Below are 18228 nucleotides of genomic sequence, written 5' to 3'. Positions count from 1 at the left end.
GTCGTTATCTCCCGAGGTACTGAAACCATACGTTGGAGTAGTTTTTCTTCGGTACAGACCTTATTAGGTCCTGTGTGGGTGTAAGTGTGTTCAGAAAAAGGAGCAGCTCAGTACCACAGGAAAGTAGTCATTAAGGAGGCCTAATTCCCTTCGTCTAAGAGGTGTCAGGGTTATCATCAGCGCTGCTTTGATATTAGCCTTATAGGCTAGGACACCCTTATTCGATCTCATAAAGTATGGGGCCCTCTTAGCAAGGAATAACTTATGGTGCCTTCAGAATATGACTGAAAATGTGCTCGTCGAAGTCGGCCAATGCGGCAATCAAATTGGCCGGCGATTCTGGGAAATGGCCTTGGCAGAGCATTCTGTAGCCAAACAAGATACTGTTTATGACATGGCGCTGAGCTCGTTTTTTCGGAATACTGATTCGTCCTCTGGAAGGGAGCTCAAAGTCGGGTAATTGATGGTTCAACTTGAAGAACCTTAGGTTGGACAGAAAGCTGGAATGATATTTTTAGCTCTCCAATTTCGTCGTTAAAAGCGCGCGCAGTCCTAATTGATATGGAAGAGTCTGTTGTGGAGGCGTCTCAACGCTCATCCATCGGAGAGCTCTTTGATCCCGCCCTGTCCGTCACTTCCCAATCTGGCTCCGGAAATAACTGGGCCGTTGGCTTTTATGAATATGGATCGCGATACAGGCCGGGGAAACCGTAAACAGTTAATTACCGTCAATTTGATGTTTCTACTTTGAAACTGTGAGTAACCCTCCTAAAGGAGAGGGAATTTATGAAGTGCTGAGACATACTGCTGAAAAATGCGAAGCAATGAGTAGCTGGTTCATTATTCACTCGATGGGTGGTGGCACTGGATCGGGCTTGGGGACAAATGTACTGTCAGTACTGGCAGATGAATTTCCTGATATTGAGAGGCTAGTTACTCCAGGCAAAGGGCTCGATTTCGAGGATAAGAACAAGGCCTCTTCAAACAATTTCATCGAGAGATGATGTCTTATCTAGCCTTTATGAATATTTCATTAAAGAGCCCAAAACAAAGTGTATCCATCAGGAGACGACGATGTCATCACAAGCCCTTACAATTCAATGCTAGCAATGCGTCAATTGACCGATTATGCAAATTCCGTGATGCCAGTCGACAACTCGTCCCTCGCTGAGATCACCAATCGCGTCAAGGCCGCTTCGAACAATTCTAGACACCGCATCACGGAAACTGCAAATGCCGGCAGCGAGAAAAAGACGAGCTGGGGCGAGATGAACTCGTTAGTCGCCCAGGTCAGTAAATATCTGATTTGCATTGACAAATTGAATGTCGAATTGAATCGATATGACATTTTTTCTTGCCTGAGCATTTTGCTCATTCATTAATGCCCTAAACCAAACATTATTGATATATTAATCGGCCGGCCATAGCAGCCATCTTTTTTTGTGATTTAACTTAAATTGAACAAAGAAAAGAGACAACAAGATTAAAAAATAAACGACCGGGGCTGAAAAATATCAGAAAATATCGGCAGAACTGGCTATTCTCTTTTGAATTTGAAGTAAGTAACCCATCTTTTCAGAGTATTTTGAACATCACTTCTTCCTGCCGATTCCCAGGATCACTCAATGTCGATTTGAACGAAATCACGATGAACCTCGTTCCCTTCCCACGGATGCACTATCTCACTACTTGTCTCTCCCCTCTCTTCCTCTCCAAAGATCTGAATCTTCCCATCAGACGGCTCGATGAAATGTTCACAAGCGCTTTTTCGGTCCAGGTCCACAATTTACAGCAATTTCGATTTTACTCGACTCTCAAGAGACGCGTTGTTAATCTGGAATCAATCTAAATAGCATCCAGTATCCTATTCTCTTTTTGTTGACCTGGTATATTTTGGGCACGCATGCGCTCGTGGGCGGCGATCCGAGACGATCTGTACTTGCGGCTTCGGCCTTGATCGCGAGAGGCAAAATTGAATTATCGGACATGCGGCGAAACATTTCCCGTCTTGCCAAACAGGTATTATAACGCTAGAATTACGCTTCATTGAGTGCGACCATGTTAGACCTGCTTGCATTTTTGTAAATTTATCTTTAGTTGCAGTTTGTCAATTGGAACCAAGATGGATGGAAGGTTGGTCTATGCAACGGTAAGTCTATTTACGAGGCCTTGAAGCTTAACCCTAACCATTCTAGTCGCGCCAAGTGGTCAGCCCTTCTCCCTTCTCGGTCTTCACAACTCAACGAGCATTTTACCATCCTTCACGGCGCTGAAATCTCGTTTCTCCAAACTCTACCGCCGAAAAGCTCACCTCCACCACTACAACCACGTGGATGGCTTCGACTCGAGCCTCTTCCAAGAAGCTCTTCACTCAATCGATGAGGTCATCGCTCAATATCAATCAGTTCAGAAAAACGAAACAATCGACATTCCTCGACTTTCCATTGCCTAATTTCAGACCCTTCTTCAACCCTGTTTTTTATTCGAAATTATTTAAAGTTTTTCGAAAAGAAAGTGATAAAAAATTCGAGTTGCTTTTCAGAGTGAACTCTGAAAGTTTCAAAGTTACTCCAAGAAAATGTCGCTCAGATTGCCTGGCTCGCCCATGGAGGGACTCGGAATCGACGTCAAAAAATTCGCCTCAGATGCTTCAACCCTCTTTAGCAGGGCGAAGCAGTACACAGAAGAGCAACTGCAGTTAGGCCAAGGTACCACTGCAAACTAAAGCTTTTCCCGCTTAAAAATAATGGCAAGGAAGAGATTTGAGTGACCCCCGCTCCACTTTTCCGTGAATACAAAAAGAGAAGTGTATTCTTGTTTATAAAGCCGGATTATCTTGGACAATCGTTAATTTATTCCAAAATATGTTTTCAGTGGAGAAGACGCCGCTTGACCCGGATGTGGACGTCATGTTCCGCCGCTTTCAAGTGATGCAAGTCAATTTGTCGAAAATTTGCGATTCAATGAATGCGCTCGTTCAACCAAACCCAAACCTCCGCATGGAGAAGCTCGTTCTCAGCAAGGTACGCTCGAATGTTGATACTGTGCTCGTTTAGCAAGCTCTGCTTGTAGTTAGGCTCGATCAATCAAAAATGGGCGAGTTGTGAGAGTAATAAGGTGGTAAGGTCTTTTGATCTGGCGATTCTGATTTTTCATCTCTAACCAAAATAAGAGTTACTAGCTTATCTTCCTTCACTTTCGAAGTATTCCATAAGCGTTATTTACAGATCGACTCTGGCAACTCGCTTGGACGACCTCAAGACCTCTCTGGGCTGGAATCACTCGGGTCATCCCTCCTCTGCTCGAGTGCCGGAGCAAAAGAAAGCAATGAACAACTAGGAGCTATTCTTGAGGCTTCTGGTAACGCCCAAATCGAAATTTCAAAGGCAGAGAAGATTTATTTGGACAAGGCGAAGGAATGTGTAATTGGACCATTCAAGACATTCCTCGAGAACGATGCAAAAACTATTTTCAAGGAAAAGGGAATTCTGGAGACAAAACGATTGGACCTGGACGCGGCAAAAGCAAAGTTGAAAAAGGTGAAGACCCTCGAAGGTCGAGATCAGCAGGAGAAAGAAGTTCGCAATTTACAGGTGATCTTTGATTAAAGAGTTTTGATTTTTAACGCTTTTGAATTTTAGACGGACTTTGAAAGACAACAAGAGCTCCTGAAACTATTGCTGGAAGGAACGAGCTCGCATCACTCAACACAGGTGCGAATTTGTTAACTTATCATTCCAGGCAAGAGGCGTGATCATTCATTTTCCTTCTAGTTGAGAGCGTACCAGGAATTCATCGACGCCCAGGTCGACTATTTCGCTGCTGCTGCGTCTCACGCCAAATCACTCCAGGTTCGTTCACTCGTGAACTGACACTTCTTGACCCCCGGGGTCAATGAAGATGCGCATTAAAATTGGCAAATTAACAAACTCACTGATTTACATTCTCAGGCAAATGCACAGGCCCTCCTCGGAAGCAACGGAAGCAACGGTTTTCCACGACGCGATTCGCAGACAAAAGCTGTCCCAGTTTCCGACATCATTAAAGTAAGCCCTACTGTATTTGATTAAAGCTACTGTAAATTTAAATTTATAGCCGCTAGTTAGAAAATTTGAACGAGAAAGTTATCATAACAGAAAAGTCGAGAGAAAGGTTCTATTTTGCGATTTTCTTTCTTTGTATTTTTCAAAAACTAACAAGAGCGGAAGTATTTTTTTCTCCATCCCTCATCGTTATTTTTAGACCGACTAGACAAGCTGCTAAATATTGAACGAATAATTGAAAAAAAATCTGCCCGCCTAATTCTTCATGTTTAAAAAAACTATTGTTTACCTTTCTATTTTTGTCATACAAACAATGCCATTTTCACCTTCAGAAAATATCAATTTTATATAATAACAGTACACTGTCTGCAAAAAAAACATATTCGTACACACACACTCACATCATACGTTGTTGCATGTACCAATTTTATCTTTTTACCTATTTGAATCTATTCGCTATTCTAAATAAAACCCTTCTGAATACTTCAATATCAGAATATCTGGAGTCTCCTTAAATTGTCGACTGACCGTCGGAAAAGGACCCCTAAATTGTTCAATAGGAGTTTTTCAAAGTATTTATGGGGGTAGACTCCTCCAGTTTTTTAAACTAATTTCAATGTTGAAATATTTTCCTCGGAAATTAAAAAATAAAGTTCTAAAGAAAATGTAGATTGTTTGTGTATAGAAAGTCGAAAGCGTAATAAGAAATAAATATGAAAATCGGCGCCTTGCTTTCCGGTGGGAAAGATTCGCTGTTCGCCCTTCACGCTGTAGGAAAGTTTGACGGACGTGTGACCTAGAGAACAGTTGTACTAAATAAATTGAGTAGCTCCACGCTTCACTGCTCCGATCCTTTTTTTACGTACTAGAGTAATTTTTCCATCCATCAAACTCGGATTGCTAAGTTGCATCGGGCCACGATGTCACGTGTATTGGCCACATTTATCCCGAGGATGGCGGCGAGCCCGACTCGGAAATGTACCAATCTGTCGCTACAGAAGGAATCTCACTCGTTGCTCAAGCGCTTGAATTGCCCATCTTCACGCAAGGCTCTAAAAGCAAGTCCAACTGCTCAACCATGGACTACACACCATCAGAAGGCGACGAAGTGGAAGATCTCTACCTTCTTCTGGCAAAAATGAAGAAACAGATGCAAATTGATGGAATTTGCTGCGGTGCTCTTCTTTCAGGAAAGCGGCTCATTTTTCGAAGACCTTTGATATTTTGAAAGATTCTCCTCCATGATTCCCAAATTTTGAAATTCGTTAAAGATTGCCTAATCGATGGAGATACCCTTTATTTAAAACTTTGACCGCCTAGAAAGATTACCAGCGAGTACGAGTTGAGTCCGTTTGCAGCCGACTTGGGCTGGTTTCACTCGCTCCGCTTTGGCAAAAAGATCAGAAGCAGTACATCCAGGACTTGTCGCAACTTGGCTTCGAGGTCGTCATTGTAAAAGTGGCGGCGCTGGGATTAAACCGGAAGCACGTCGGAAAGCTGCTTCACGAGCTGACCCCGACGCTCTTAACTTTGGAAGAGAAATTCGGAGTACATCCGGCGGGCGAAGGTAACAGTGCGCTTAAATTTTACGCTCGTGGCGATTCGAGCTTCAAAGCGCTTTGAATTTCATCCTCTTCTGTTCTCTGTTGATACAGAGTTGTTTAGGGGTACATTTCACTTTTCTCTTTACCCCTATTTTCTCAATATAGTCATCTCCCTTTTCAGGTGGCGAATTCGAATCGTTCGTGACCGACTGTCCTCTCTACAAGAAGAAAATCGCTCTAGAGGAGACAGAAACGATCTTGCACTCGGATGACTTCGACGCCCCGGTTTACTACCTCCAAATAAAGAAAGCTTCTTTAGGAGATGATTTGAGAAAGTGAAAGAAGTGGGAAACAAGTAGTCGCTGTTTAGTAGAGTGTTGCTCAACGCATTCCAAAGAGACCAAGAGTTTCCGGCAGTCAGAAAGCGGAAACGCGGATTGGAGGCTTTCGCCAGCGATGCGACAGGAATGTGTGTTCGCGACTAGATTTTCTGTTTTCAGGGATCAAGAATCCGGATTACATGAGCCACTAGAGCGAGTTGTGTTTTTCTCACAACAAAAAAGAAGGGTGTGAGAATTGCAAAAAAATCTTCAATACATAAGTTACATGCTGTCTAAACTAACTTATTGAATGCCAATTTGGACTTTTTTTCGTCATCCTTTTTTTGTGGGATGAGATTTTTTTAGCATGGTCTAGGTCAAGAGGCCTTGAATCAAGTTTTAGTGGGGGATATAGGCCGCGTGTTGTTCGATAAGCCGATTTACCCTGTTTATGGTGTCCATTGTTTTCGAGGATTACTGCTTCAAATGCTACATAAAAGCCGTACTCGCTAACTAGGTCACGCTTCTATGCATGCAACAATAACCAGAATTTCATTTTGTCGATGCGACAAAAAACGTAGCGCTCAAATGAAAATATACACCTCGATTTATTTTTTCCCTGTTTCTCAATAAAGGGATGAGCCGAATTTCTTGACGGGGTTTTCATTCATCCTTTATTTTTATCCAAGGCTAAAGGTCATTCGAGAAATACTTCTTGAGTGGGTTAGAGGGGCTATACAATACAAAAGGAGATTTTTCTTCAGACATTTCTGACCCGAATTAATGATGATTATTAATTGAATGATTGAAATTTGGGAACATAAAATTCGATCTCTGATGAAGATCTCGAGCAAAGTCTAAGCATGAAATTTGTCAGTGCATTGGATCGCGTGCGCGTTCCCGCTTCCGTGGCTATTAGAGTGAATATTTTCCCAACACACTTGTGCAGTATCGATCAGATGCAGCGGCCGTTCCAGCAGTCACGGAGGGTAAAATCATCGCATCCGATGGTCGATTCGTGGCGATTTCCGGTCTCAGCTCTTCAACCCTCGCCGCCGCGCTGGAAACTGTTAATTGCGGGCTAAAGGCGAGAGGCCTCAATAGAGCCGACATTGTTCAAGTGCAGCTATTTCTCCGCGATTTAAGGTTGGTTCAAAAGCGAGAGAAAAATAATCACACGTTTCAATTCTTCGCACAGTCAATTTAACACAATGAATGCGGCGTACAACGAATTCTTCAAAGGCGAGAAAAAAACGCCGACCAGGCTCTGTGTCGAAGTTGACTTGCCACCCGACCAGTCGTTCATCATCAACGTCTTGGCAAGAGGAGGCGACTCTGGAAACTCGAAAAGGATCGTTTATCTAGTTTTCCTCTCACGAAATGTTTTCGTTCTTCAATAAAGACTCGAAGACCTAATGTTTATATGTAATAGGCTATCACGAAGAGCTTTTACTCTGCTAGTAGATCAACGAAAAAATAAGGTTGAAAGTGACTAGCCGCTCGAATTGGGCCTGCTCCGTTGTTGGGCCATATTCTCAAGCTGCGCTGTTCAACGAGGAATTGTACTTGTCCGGAATCATAGGAGAGAGCTTAACGGCCGAATTTGAAAGGATTTGCCGCCATAGGAGGTACCATAAATCTCAGCAGGGGAGCGGAAATGTATCTCGGCCAGTCTAGGACAGGGTGTCTAATCCCGCCACTATCGCAGCACCCGCCACTTCCTGTTTTCGAACCTGTGGGAAAAATATTTTCTCAGCTCTTCAAGGGGACCCCAAAAATAAATTATACCCCACTGGTTCTTGAATAAATACCCATGAGCCAATGAGCAACAATAACTTCCTCCCAACAGTATGTTTATTACAGATAGAATTGCAGAAAAGGCAATACTCATAAATCACTGTTGCAATCTTCCCAGGTCCAAACTTTATGAGCTGAGATTTTCACACAATTGGAAATTTCAAAATTTCTTATCGGAAGGAAATATCACAAGTGGGAAAATAGGGAAATTTGAGCACACTGACTTTCGGCGATTTATGGCTTTGCTCAAAGACACGACAAAAAATGATATCCGGCTCCCATCTAAATAAGCATGTCATAAATTTTCAAAAATCCGGAGCATTGGGTATTTTTATGGGCTTATTTGAATTCTCAGAAGATTTCTCTGAAGAATAGGAACTAAAAAAATGTGCAATGCAATTGTTCAAAAAAGGATGAAAGCTGGAACGATATTTTTCAAATTATAGAAAAAATATTTTCATCAAAATAGCTAAACTAAAATGCCCGAGAATAAATGGTTTTTTAGAGTTTGAGATTTTCTACAACATGGGTTGTATTGAAGGAAAAGTTAGTGCTTCTAAAACAGCATGCATTTTTGGTTGCCCGTGGTTTATTGCTTTTAACTGATGGCGGTCGGTTTAAAGCTCTGCAAAGGTTTACGAGGGATGGAACACCTCTTAGCGGCGGGAGCCTCAAATCAACTGCGCCTCGCTTGTTCGCACCGCGACCAGCTGATCGAACTGATGGCGCCTAGCTTTCAAGCTCAGAGCATGTACTCTTTCATCACCTCGGAGGACATTGCCACTGGTACCAGGAACGGGCTTATTCCCAAAAATCAATAAACAAAATGTTGTCTATGTTTATCGTAAACGGTAGTTTATCCCCTCAAATAATGATTGTCTACTAAGTTTTATTGGCCTTTGATATTTTGCTTATTCGCTTTTTTATTTGATCCGTGTTTTTGTTCAGATTGTTTTTTAGATCTTGAATATAAGAGACTAAAGCGTACAGTAGCTTCTATCAGGTCATCTTCTATCATTTTCTCATAAATTTTCAAAATGGTCCCTTTCTTGGTCTAAGGTTCGAGTTTTAACTTCAATTTCCAACGAATAGCAAAGATATTTCCCATCATTCTTATCCCATCACCCTAACTTTTCTACTCCAAGAAGCCCAAAAACAGCATCCGCAGCGAAGATTTAGGGAGCTTCAGTATCCTCGTGTCCTGTCTGCCGCGCGGGGCGTCCGTCGAGATCGCGGCGCGCGTGAGCGCATCTGGCTTGGCGCATTATTGCGCCGCTGTCGGTCCGGTTCAAATCACCAATTTAAAAAAACCCCATAACCAAAATGACGGGCACTTTGAGAGCAAGCACCGCGGGCCACGCACTATCAATTTTTCGCCGTTTTCCTTTTTCCTCGACCGGATTAAGAAGCGGAAATGCCCGCACGCTTCATTCTCCCGGAAATAGAGTTTGGAGTGTTTTTGAACCGTTTTAAAAAGACTCGAAGTCAGAAGTGAAAGAGATTTTTGAGAGAAGAAGAGGAAAAGCTTCCCAAGTGCTGTTATTAGAGAAAGAAGAACAGAAGGAAGATGGAATCAGCGATTTGAAAGAAGAATTTAGAGATTGTTTTTCGATTTGTCATCTTTCTGTTGCAGGTATTTTCTGCTCCGGAAAGAGGGAAAGAAATTATGCGATTGTCATTGAAGAATTAGATTTATCGAATAAAGAACAGGGGTGAAATTTCTTACCCTGGAATTCTTAAAATTCGTTAAATTTGTTGGGCTTGAAAAGAAAAAAAAAACGATATTTTTAGCAACTTCAAATCGATCCTCGCCGGATCCTAATAACCTTTAAATACCAGCCAGCTGCCAAGGGTTAAAATTTGCGGAGGATAATTTTAACACCCGTTGTGAAAGAAACGCGTGAAAATTTTATCCCTACCCCCCGCTGTTGAGGGTTACATTTCTGTGAGTTTATTAAATCAGCAATGATTAGGCAGTGTCTTTTCCTTTTTCCAAAAGTTGGATTGCCAAATAGCTGCTGATTTAGAGCTCAAATTTACGGAAAACTCGAGGCAGCTCAGGTCAATTTTCTTTTTAGTTTAAAGTCTACAAAGTTATTCGTTTTTTATGAATTTTGATGAAGATTTTCTCCAATATTAGTTATTTTAGAATGAACACCGCTAAGGACGATGAAGTGATTCGCACACGATTGTTGCTTGACGGCGAGGGTGCGGGCGATGACAGGAAGCTGACACTTTTATTAAAATCCTTTCTTCGGGTAAGACTCGTAAAAGTACCTTTCGACGTGCCTAGAACTTTCAAAACCTGAAACTTCGCGCGAGAGAGTAAATAAGAAATAGTGAGTATTTGGTTTAGTGGTGCAACAGTCCGGAACCTGATCAGGCAGCTGGACAGAAGATTTTGCAAATGCTCGATCAAGCGGAATATCAGGTCAATTATCCGTTCCTAGGTCAAGGAAGCTTGCCAGGGCCATTCATAAGTACTTTCGTTTTCAACTTCGTTCGCAGGTGAAGAAGTTGACAATGATCGCCAAGGCCAACGAGCGCCAACGACAAAAATACATTGACAACGAGAAAGAAGTTGAAGTTGAAATGTCCAATGCCTCGAAAATGATAGAAAAAGCAACGTACGTTCAACAGTTCTAGCTTAAAATTTTATGCGATTTCAGAGCCGAGCTGAAAGAAGCGCGAAAATACAAGTCCAATCAGCAAGAATACGACGCCTTTGCCAAAATCATCAACAAACATCCTGACAGAGCAACGTCCAACGCCGAAATCGAGAAAATAAAAGAAGACATCGACGCTTTAACTATCGGTAAATCATCTGAAATCAAGGAAGAGAATAATTCTAACCGTCGTTTTTATAGAAAAGGAAGGGCTCGATTCCAAGCTAAACGAGAGAAGAAAAGAAGTGCATGTCCTTCTTCAAGCGATTCATGGGCTGGAGCAAAAGATGCGCAGAGTCGAGGCGGAAACGTCGATAGAAGTCATGGACATTACCATGGACGAAGAGGAAGAAGAAGAGTGAGATTCAGGACGAACCTCTCGACTTGTTCACCTGTTAGACTGCCACACATGAGACGCACAAGAAACGTCCCGTCTAGTTCAATTATTAATGTTCAAGTTTAAGCTCACTTAAAAAATTCTAGATTTTAACCCCTCTTCTTTTCAGATTTATAAAATTGAAATCGGCGCATACTGTATTTTTCTGACTACTCAACTCATCCTCAATCAATCCATCAATCATAGAAAAAATGATGCTCACAGAAATGAAACCAGCTTACGACATCACTCAGCGACGAAACTTCGGCATGCCGCGGAGGACTTTCCAAGTTCTAACACTCAACGGTCTCACAACTGTTGCAGTCCACGACGATGGTGAGTCATTTTTCTTGTGCTCTAGGTCGGTAACTCTAGTTTCTAGTGTCCGTGGGAGATACTTTGAAAAAATGCAACCGTCTGCGCGGCGTTGATTTCGAGAAAGTGAACATCATCGAGCCTACCACTGGCAAGTATATCGACCTGGACGATGAGTCATCCCTCTTCGTCAACTGCCTCCTCCTCTTTCAATCCGAGGACTCTTCCTACCTCTCCAAAACCGACCAGCACAATTTCCGACGCAAGAACATCGAGACGCGCCACAAGAACTGCCACCAATGCCACGCCAGTATTTGGTTTCGCCGCCCTTGGCACTGCCGGTACGTCGCTCGACCCGACCTTTGACCTTTCTCAACTCTATTTTCTAGCTCCTGCGGCGTGCTCGTCTGCAAACATTGTAGAAAGTCGGGCGCAGTGAATCAATGTGAACACTCGCAAGGGGTGCAGCAGTCATTTGCCTCCCACTTCTCCCGATTCCGCTCAAAAACGCCTCTTCTCGACACTTCTCACTGAACACCCACTCCTCCTTATTTATACAGTTGTTCTCACCTTTTAGCACTCTACTTGACTTTTACTACTTTCCGATTTTGTAAATAATTCTACCTCGTTACTTTACTTTTCCAAAAACATGACCCTACGAAACAATTTCTATCTGTGGTTATTCTTGATGTGTTTTTTCCTCCTTTTTTCTGAGCTGAATTACAATTTTCCTCCTTCTATTTTCAATAAAATCTAAATAAAGAAAGTTCTTTCAATGCTTTTTTAATATCGAAAATTGAATAAAAGGGTAAATAATAAAAAGGGAAATTTATAGAAGAGAAGGAAAAGTAGTAAAAATGATTAAAGGGAAAATGATTTGCTAGTTTAGCTTGGTTTCTCTTCGTTTGGTCAGATTTAAATGTAGAGAAATAGCAATGAAAATATTTAAATTTGATTTTATGAAGATTTAAAATGACCAAAACACAAATATTTTGAAGGTATCTATTTATTATAAATTTAATAGGTCAAAAAAATAAGAAAATAAGCGCCGTTTTCTTTTGTTATTTACAAAGTATCTAAAAAAGCAGAACTCTATCTTTTACTACTAGAATGTTGACTCGAGCTGTCGTAAGGAGCCAGGCGGTTCGCAACTCCGGCGCCTCCGTCGAAGGATACGTCAAGCAGACCCCATCCGAGAAGTTGAACACTCAAGCTCGAGCCGACTATGCCAGAGTAAGACTTCCGCAACCCCATTAACCCTAATGCTCTCTCCTTTCAGGCCAACTCTCGTCTTCGAGTCCTCACCTTGTACAAAGCATTCTACAGAGCCGCCCCAGAGATCCTCGTCTTGAACAAATCTTCTATTCCCGTCAATGTCTACCGACAAGTTATCAAAAACGAATTCGCCAAAAACAGGTGATTGGAAGGAAAATGCCACCATTTTAAAATAACAATCTCTTCAGTAACATTTCTGACACTCGCGCGATCGAGTTGCTCCTCGGCAAAGGCCAGATGGATTTCCAGGAGTTGGTTGTCGGCTATTCTCAGGAATCGCAAATGCACCGACCCTTCGATGAGCTCCTTCAAAACGATCCTAAAGCGACTGATTTTGTGTCCAAATTCTTGAACTCGAAGTTTTAAACTTCGAAGAAAATTCTCTGTCTTTCTACTCCTAAGTTCACTAGAGTTACTAGTTGAGAATCTATTTATTCGAAATCAAAGAGGACTCATCGTTCGCCGTTTTCAGAAATAATGCTGGAAGACACGAACGCTGAGCTTTGGAAAGAACTCACGGAGAAGTCTTATGATCCATCAAAGCTACCCGAAGTCGAGGATGAATATGACGAAGGAGCTGAGGTCGACGGATTTCTCAGAAGCAACAGCTTCAAGAAAGCCCAAGAAAGCGGTTGCAAAAAAACAGATACGACAACTGATGCTCAGCCACCTTCCTCTTCGAAGACTATTAAGCCTAGCAGTGCTACTTTTACTTACACGAAGCGTGAATACGATTGGAAAAAGGTCAAGGAGTCGAAAAAGATTTTCTTGATCTTTGGAATTGAGCACTTTGATAAGTCGTGCGTTTGGATTGATGATAAGACTGGAAAGCGGACTAAAACTGTGGTCAATAAAAGGTTAAATTAGGCTTTTGGATTAAACTTCTATCAGATCCTTGTTTTAATTGAAAGTTATAAAACAGAGATAAGTTGAGACAGTAATATTGAACCTCATTTCAGAGATGGTGCAAAGGAAGATATCGCAAGGCTAACTAAAACGATGGTGCGCCTTGGCTTCGAAGTTCGTATTTATCATAATCCTTCGAAATACGTCGCGGAGGATATTCTGAAAATCTTCAAAAAGATTGACCTGTCGAATATCGAAGTATTCGGCATGGCTATTTCGTCCCATGGAAGTGCGAATAACATCATTTATCTGAAGGACACTCATACGGATTTGAATTTCTTCGTGGATCCAATTAAGGAGCAGATACAAATATTATAGCGGACGGTTGAACCATCAGATCATGAAATCTTAATTTAATATCTGTAAAAGTCGAACATAACTCTGGCCGCGAAACCGAAGCTGTTCTTTGTTAATGCATGCCGGGGAAAGGGAATCGGCAAGACGCATCTTGTAGCTCAAGGAAACACAGTACAAAAAAGGTAAAAATTAAACCCTCCTAAATCAGTTTTAATAAACACGTCGTCGTAAAGGGGAAGGAGAGAGTTCCTGAGGCACTCTTTCAAAGCAATTTTCTCCACGACTAAAATTCTAATTCTGAATAAAGAAATGTCTTAACCATTTCAGTTAGTTGAGTATTATCTATTGAGTATCTTAAAGAGAACGTTTTTACGAAATAAATTTTAGATGGCCGTATGATGCTGATTGTTTGATCCACTTCTCGACGATTGAAAAACAAGTTTCCCTGAGAGACAGGAAAACTGGAAGCTATTTCGTTTCAGCCCTGGTATGAGGAGTTTTATTTCAGAGAATCAGAAACTATTTTTAGTGCGATGTTTTTGATCAGCTGAAAAGTACAAACCAGCGAGACATTCACGAGGTGCTTGCTGAAGTCAATCGCAATGTAGCGCGTTTGGATCCTACTCCTATCGAGGATCGAGGAGAAGTGCTCCAGATACCAGTTATTCAATCTACGCTCACAACGTTCCTTTATCTCGCTCCCCCATTTGACTGGACTTATGTTTGACTGTTTCTTTAACTTCTGTCAATTACCGTTCTTTGACTTGTGCAACAACAGATAATTTCTTCAATCAATTATTTTTTATTACACCCATTCCAACCTGAATTTTTGTCCAATTATGCCTTCAGAATCAATAAATTTACCTGAGTTCACTAGAGAAACTAGTGAAAATCTATTCGAAATCATGGAAGACTCATCATTCGCCGTTTTCAGAAATTATGTCGGAAGAGAAGAACGCTGAGCTTTGGGAGGACGTCACGGAAAAGTCTTATGACCCAGCAAAGCTGCCCGAAGTCGAGAACGAGTACGACGAAGGAGACGTAGTCGACGGAATCATCAAGAGCTTCAAGAAAGTTGTCGGTTTGAAAAAATCAGATACGACAACTGACGCTCAGCCACCTTCCTCTTCGAAAACTACTAAGCCCAGCAGTGCTAGTTCTACTTACACAAAGCGCGAATATGATTGGAAAAAGGTCGAGCAGTCGAAGAAGAAGATTTTCTTGATCTTTGGAATCGAAAGCTTTGATAACTCGTGCGTTTGGATTAATGAGGACGGAACTCCGACCGGTACTGTGGTCAATAAGAGGTAAGAAGGGAGCCAGGATCAGTATTAGTCTTATTTCAGACACGGTGCGAAAAATGACGTCGCCAGACTGAATAAAACAATGTTGCGCCTTGGCTTCGAAGTTCGAATCTACAACAACGCGGACAAAAAATTCACAGAGGACATTCTTCAAAGTTTCAAAAACATGGATCTTTCAAATATCGAAGTATTCGGCATGGCGATTTCGTCGCATGGAAGTGCGAATAACATCATTTATTTGAAGGACACACACACGGATTTGAACTTCTTTGTCGATCCTATTAAGGAGCGGATAAAAATCATTACGAAGGAATACTGGTGGTAGGAATAATGATTTATTATCTAAAAAAGGCAAACAGAACCATGGCCAAGAAACCAAAGCTCTTCTTTGTAAACGCCTGTCGAGGAAATAAATTCAGCAAGACGCATCTCGTAGCTCAAGGAAACACCGTGCAAAAAAGGTAACAATTTCTCTCTTTTCTGTTAATCGGGTTAAGGAATATTTTAACGAAAGCAATTCTAGGTGGCCCTATGATGCTGATTGTTTGATCCACTACTCTTCTATTGAAAAACACTATTCGCTGAGAAGCACTACAGTTGGAAGCTTTTTCGTTGTCGCTTTGGTAAGATAAAAGGGTTGTTTGCAGTTGAACAGAAAATATTTCTAGTGCGAGGTTTTGGATCGGCTGAAAAGTACCGACAATCGAGACATTCACGAAGTCCTCGCTGAAGTTAATCGCACTGTAGCGAGTATGGATCCTGCGTATATCGACTCGCGGAATACAGAAGTTCTCCAAATACCAGTCATTCAATCAACGCTCACCAAGTTCCTTGTTCTCGCTCCCCCATCATAAAAGAGTCCTTTTTTATCGCCTTCTTTTTCATTGATACTTCCGCCTATTGACAACTTTCTTTTGCCCCTTTCAATTACTGCTCTTTTCTTGTGCAACAATTACTTCTGCAATCAATTCTATTTTTTCATTCCAAACTGAAATTTTTGTTCGATCACGCCTTCAATATGAATATATTTATAATTTGATTTAACCAATCTCAAATTTGCAGTTAAAAGGCTAAAACTCGAATTTGGGTGCACTAATGTCTTATTTGGTTTCTTATGCAGGTTGCATTGTTAGGCAGGTATAAGAGTCAGAAAGAGAATCAATAGAACTGAGCAAAGATGTCATTACAAATTTGTAGTCGACCAAATAATCAGTTCTATTCACGTTTATGTTTAAAGTCTTGGAGACTTCATCATTTTTTATTTACAGTAAAAAATACAGAAAGAAAAATACAATAAAAAAAAAACGAAAGAGTCTTTACTCCAAATCTCTCAAGTTCAAAAAGAGCCTTTCGTCGAGCAGCGCAATCTAAAAATTCATTTCATCCCACAACGACGGGCACGAATCGATCAACTCACATTTGCGCAGTCGTCGCTGGAATACTTTGCGAAGACAATATTTTTGGCGCCTTTGAGGTTCGCCTTTCCGATGCTGTAGGCGTTTTTCATCAGGTAGACGAGACTCTTGCATACAGGGAGGAGATCGTGGAGTCTGTAGCCGCTGTTTAGAGGGTCGACCTTTTTTCATGGTACAAAAATATACGCTGTCAAAGGTGGAGCCGTTCCTGTGGTAGGCCAAGTAATCGTCCCATTCGACGGGCTGGCCAAAGTACGTCTTCGCAACGAGGACGGCAGCAGCAGTTACAATTGAGGGGCGGACGGGGACCAACTCGCTCGCAAGCAGTGACAATTCGAGTTGATATCGGACCATGTGGCACTGATTATAACAAGAGTTAAACTCTCTGAGAAATTTTCGCTTACCTGGTGGTCCTTCAACTTGGCGAGCATGGACAGTCGCTTCTGGGAATAATACGCAGTTGAAATTTCCGCATCCCAGTCGATCGCTTGCATAAGTTTAATCTCGAACCTGCGGATGTCTGCAGTGTCGTAAGGCTGCTCAGGGTCGCCGAGGATCGCCCATGATTTGATATCCGCATAATCCTGCATCTGAACTAAATTTTACGAATGCTCTCGGATATTTATAACGCACCCCGATTTTGCAGGCGACGAACATGGCAGTAATTCCCAGTAGCTGAAATCGATCCAATTCCAAGCTCTCCGTCTTGCTTTTTTGAAGTCGACAACAACGAGGACTCTTATCAAAATCTAATTTAAAACTACTGCACGGAAGATAGTAATTCAAATAGTCACGAGTTCGATTAGTTGTGGGCTCCTTCCTTAGATAGACATCGATGAAGCGGACAGCCTGGAACAGCTGCTCGTTGCGGAAGTAGTGGTCGTCGCTCTCCTGGACTTCCATCATCCAATTGACGAGGATGTATCGATGTCTTGGACTGAGGACTTTGTGCTTTTGGAGGTAGGCGGGATCAACGACGTGCTTTGGCTTGAGTTCTCGAGCACGGACATATTCGAACGCTACAGTGTGAAAGAAGATTATGGAATCGAACTTTTATCTTACAAGTGAAGGAATACGGCTCATAAGACGGAAAGGGAATCATTTTCTTTTCCGCCGGCAATCGATCCCAGATCGCTTGTCTCCAGGGCTCGATCTTGGGTCTGATCGCTCCAAAACGATCTTCTCCTGGTTCATTCAGCGGAAACGCGAGATTAACCTCGTCGTCTGGCACTTGCACTCGCTCCTTGGTCTCTTCCTTACCCTTGAGTGAGCCTTGAGAGAGTCGGCGGACAACGCTTCTCTCTCTTGTGATTTTTTTGACATCACAAGTTTTTCGCACCTTCAAACGAAAGTCAGCAGAATTTTAAAGACGTTACTTACCTTCTGGCCGTTGTTGTCACCTAGAAGGGACAGACCCTTGCGCTTGAAGTAACCCGTTACTCCATGGCTCTTCGTGGAAGAGTTTGATGCCAGGGAAGTCTTTTCAGTGTTCGATAAATTTCCGTTACTAACTAAGAAGCTTCTTAGACGCCACTTCTATGTTAACTTCTATGTTTGCTGCTCTTTTCCATTATCTATCGAATACAATCCTGCGAGCCATGGAGAGATTTGGAGTAGTTGCCGGAGATCTTCAATCGTTGAAGGCCAGAAGCGCCAGTGCACAGGTTTTGTATGTCGCGATTCATGACAGTCAAGGAAACAGTCGGGCGCAATCTAAAGCAAGCACTGTTAGACTCTCAAAAGTTATTTTAAACTGCGGAGAAAGGCAAAGAATGCGGGAGGGAAATAACAGTTCTAGAGACCGAAGTCGACAATAGAAGGCAGCGTCATTTTTCTTCGTTCCTTTCTCATAAAAAGTCGATTTGAAGACTCACCCAACTATTCAGCCAATAATGATAATATTCCACCTTCTAGAGAACCTTGTGTCGAGGAAAATATCCTCCAATCGGGCATCTTACCAAATTGGTTCG

The 18228-nt window shown here is 42.0% G+C and overlaps 8 protein-coding genes across 9 annotated transcripts; all 8 read left to right on the top strand.

The window, feature by feature from the left end:
- The first annotated feature begins 257 nt into the window (after positions 1-257).
- On the top strand, positions 258-2498 carry LOC145710636 (tubulin epsilon chain-like). Its single transcript, XM_081788430.1, is given in 8 exon segments — positions 258-456; positions 519-738; positions 780-942; positions 1054-1289; positions 1580-1776; positions 1902-2019; positions 2098-2149; positions 2196-2498. Coding segments are annotated over 8 exon segments (1419 nt in total). The 5' UTR covers positions 258-280; the 3' UTR covers positions 2453-2498.
- Positions 2499-2521: 23 nt separating this feature from the next.
- Positions 2522-4532, top strand: LOC145710634 (endophilin-B1-like). Of its 2 annotated transcripts, XM_081788428.1 has the most exons (8): positions 2522-2708; positions 2875-3023; positions 3073-3120; positions 3228-3593; positions 3642-3713; positions 3774-3851; positions 3951-4046; positions 4243-4532. In XM_081788428.1, exons 1-8 carry the CDS (start codon positions 2579-2581, stop codon positions 4249-4251), a joined length of 948 nt encoding a protein of 315 aa, XP_081644554.1. In that variant the 5' UTR covers positions 2522-2578; the 3' UTR covers positions 4252-4532. The 2 variants fall into 2 exon arrangements, with proteins under 2 accessions (XP_081644554.1, XP_081644555.1); XM_081788429.1 differs by lacking the exon at positions 3073-3120.
- Positions 4533-4920: 388 nt separating this feature from the next.
- On the top strand, positions 4921-7638 carry LOC145710637 (diphthine--ammonia ligase-like). Its single transcript, XM_081788431.1, has 7 exons — positions 4921-5231; positions 5366-5610; positions 5769-5906; positions 5985-6052; positions 6857-7053; positions 7106-7259; positions 7390-7638. Exons 1-7 carry the CDS (start codon positions 5020-5022, stop codon positions 7582-7584), a joined length of 1209 nt encoding a protein of 402 aa, XP_081644557.1. The 5' UTR covers positions 4921-5019; the 3' UTR covers positions 7585-7638.
- Positions 7639-9807: 2169 nt separating this feature from the next.
- LOC145707633 (THO complex subunit 7 homolog) lies at positions 9808-10849 on the top strand. The gene is made up of 5 exons (XM_081785191.1): positions 9808-9962; positions 10061-10135; positions 10213-10331; positions 10374-10519; positions 10572-10849. The coding sequence occupies exons 1-5, from the start codon at positions 9822-9824 to the stop codon at positions 10730-10732; spliced, it is 642 nt and encodes a 213-aa protein (XP_081641317.1). The 5' UTR covers positions 9808-9821; the 3' UTR covers positions 10733-10849.
- A 3-nt stretch (positions 10850-10852) lies between these two features.
- On the top strand, positions 10853-11814 carry LOC145707634 (uncharacterized). Its single transcript, XM_081785192.1, has 3 exons — positions 10853-11082; positions 11129-11402; positions 11451-11814. Exons 1-3 carry the CDS (start codon positions 10959-10961, stop codon positions 11593-11595), a joined length of 543 nt encoding a protein of 180 aa, XP_081641318.1. The 5' UTR covers positions 10853-10958; the 3' UTR covers positions 11596-11814.
- Positions 11815-12165: 351 nt separating this feature from the next.
- On the top strand, positions 12166-12782 carry LOC145707944 (NADH dehydrogenase [ubiquinone] 1 alpha subcomplex subunit 6-like). The gene is made up of 3 exons (XM_081785538.1): positions 12166-12294; positions 12341-12477; positions 12525-12782. Exons 1-3 carry the CDS (start codon positions 12172-12174, stop codon positions 12700-12702), a joined length of 438 nt encoding a protein of 145 aa, XP_081641664.1. The 5' UTR covers positions 12166-12171; the 3' UTR covers positions 12703-12782.
- Positions 12783-12787: 5 nt separating this feature from the next.
- On the top strand, positions 12788-14442 carry LOC145707941 (caspase-7-like). The gene is made up of 5 exons (XM_081785536.1): positions 12788-13193; positions 13296-13539; positions 13612-13721; positions 13927-14026; positions 14069-14442. Exons 1-5 carry the CDS (start codon positions 12814-12816, stop codon positions 14264-14266), a joined length of 1032 nt encoding a protein of 343 aa, XP_081641662.1. The 5' UTR covers positions 12788-12813; the 3' UTR covers positions 14267-14442.
- A 31-nt stretch (positions 14443-14473) lies between these two features.
- Positions 14474-15882, top strand: LOC145707943 (caspase-7-like). Its single transcript, XM_081785537.1, has 5 exons — positions 14474-14846; positions 14886-15130; positions 15196-15304; positions 15367-15466; positions 15512-15882. The coding sequence occupies exons 1-5, from the start codon at positions 14479-14481 to the stop codon at positions 15695-15697; spliced, it is 1008 nt and encodes a 335-aa protein (XP_081641663.1). The 5' UTR covers positions 14474-14478; the 3' UTR covers positions 15698-15882.
- The last annotated feature ends 2346 nt before the right edge of the window (positions 15883-18228 follow it).

Source organism: Oikopleura dioica, chromosome XSR, assembly GCF_907165135.1.
Source record: "Oikopleura dioica chromosome XSR, OKI2018_I68_1.0, whole genome shotgun sequence".
In the NCBI taxonomy this organism is placed as follows: domain Eukaryota; kingdom Metazoa; phylum Chordata; class Appendicularia; order Copelata; family Oikopleuridae; genus Oikopleura; species Oikopleura dioica.
The sequence above is the reverse complement of the archived record's forward strand: the minus strand, read 5'-3'. Positions and strand labels throughout refer to the sequence as shown.

Coding starts and splice junctions, on each gene's coding strand:
- LOC145710634 (XM_081788428.1), top strand. CDS start 2,579: ATGTCGCTCAGATTGCCTGGCTCGCCCATGGAGGGACTCGGAATCGAC. Junction 3,024..3,072: donor AGAAGCTCGTTCTCAGCAAG/GTACGCTCGAAT, acceptor CTCTGCTTGTAG/TTAGGCTCGATCAATCAAAA. Junction 3,852..3,950: donor CTCACGCCAAATCACTCCAG/GTTCGTTCACTC, acceptor TTACATTCTCAG/GCAAATGCACAGGCCCTCCT.
- LOC145710637 (XM_081788431.1), top strand. CDS start 5,020: ATGTACCAATCTGTCGCTACAGAAGGAATCTCACTCGTTGCTCAAGCG. Junction 5,232..5,365: donor TGCTGCGGTGCTCTTCTTTC/AGGAAAGCGGCT, acceptor GACCGCCTAGAA/AGATTACCAGCGAGTACGAG. Junction 7,260..7,389: donor ACTCTGGAAACTCGAAAAGG/ATCGTTTATCTA, acceptor GAAAAAATAAGG/TTGAAAGTGACTAGCCGCTC.
- LOC145707633 (XM_081785191.1), top strand. CDS start 9,822: ATGAAGATTTTCTCCAATATTAGTTATTTTAGAATGAACACCGCTAAG. Junction 9,963..10,060: donor TATTAAAATCCTTTCTTCGG/GTAAGACTCGTA, acceptor TATTTGGTTTAG/TGGTGCAACAGTCCGGAACC. Junction 10,520..10,571: donor CATCGACGCTTTAACTATCG/GTAAATCATCTG, acceptor TCGTTTTTATAG/AAAAGGAAGGGCTCGATTCC.
- LOC145707634 (XM_081785192.1), top strand. CDS start 10,959: ATGATGCTCACAGAAATGAAACCAGCTTACGACATCACTCAGCGACGA. Junction 11,083..11,128: donor TGTTGCAGTCCACGACGATG/GTGAGTCATTTT, acceptor TCTAGTTTCTAG/TGTCCGTGGGAGATACTTTG. Junction 11,403..11,450: donor CGCCGCCCTTGGCACTGCCG/GTACGTCGCTCG, acceptor TCTATTTTCTAG/CTCCTGCGGCGTGCTCGTCT.
- LOC145707944 (XM_081785538.1), top strand. CDS start 12,172: ATGTTGACTCGAGCTGTCGTAAGGAGCCAGGCGGTTCGCAACTCCGGC. Junction 12,295..12,340: donor CTCGAGCCGACTATGCCAGA/GTAAGACTTCCG, acceptor CTCTCCTTTCAG/GCCAACTCTCGTCTTCGAGT. Junction 12,478..12,524: donor AACGAATTCGCCAAAAACAG/GTGATTGGAAGG, acceptor CAATCTCTTCAG/TAACATTTCTGACACTCGCG.
- LOC145707941 (XM_081785536.1), top strand. CDS start 12,814: ATGCTGGAAGACACGAACGCTGAGCTTTGGAAAGAACTCACGGAGAAG. Junction 13,540..13,611: donor TCTTCGTGGATCCAATTAAG/GAGCAGATACAA, acceptor TATCTGTAAAAG/TCGAACATAACTCTGGCCGC. Junction 14,027..14,068: donor GCTATTTCGTTTCAGCCCTG/GTATGAGGAGTT, acceptor AACTATTTTTAG/TGCGATGTTTTTGATCAGCT.
- LOC145707943 (XM_081785537.1), top strand. CDS start 14,479: ATGTCGGAAGAGAAGAACGCTGAGCTTTGGGAGGACGTCACGGAAAAG. Junction 15,305..15,366: donor GGAAACACCGTGCAAAAAAG/GTAACAATTTCT, acceptor AAGCAATTCTAG/GTGGCCCTATGATGCTGATT. Junction 15,467..15,511: donor GCTTTTTCGTTGTCGCTTTG/GTAAGATAAAAG, acceptor AAATATTTCTAG/TGCGAGGTTTTGGATCGGCT.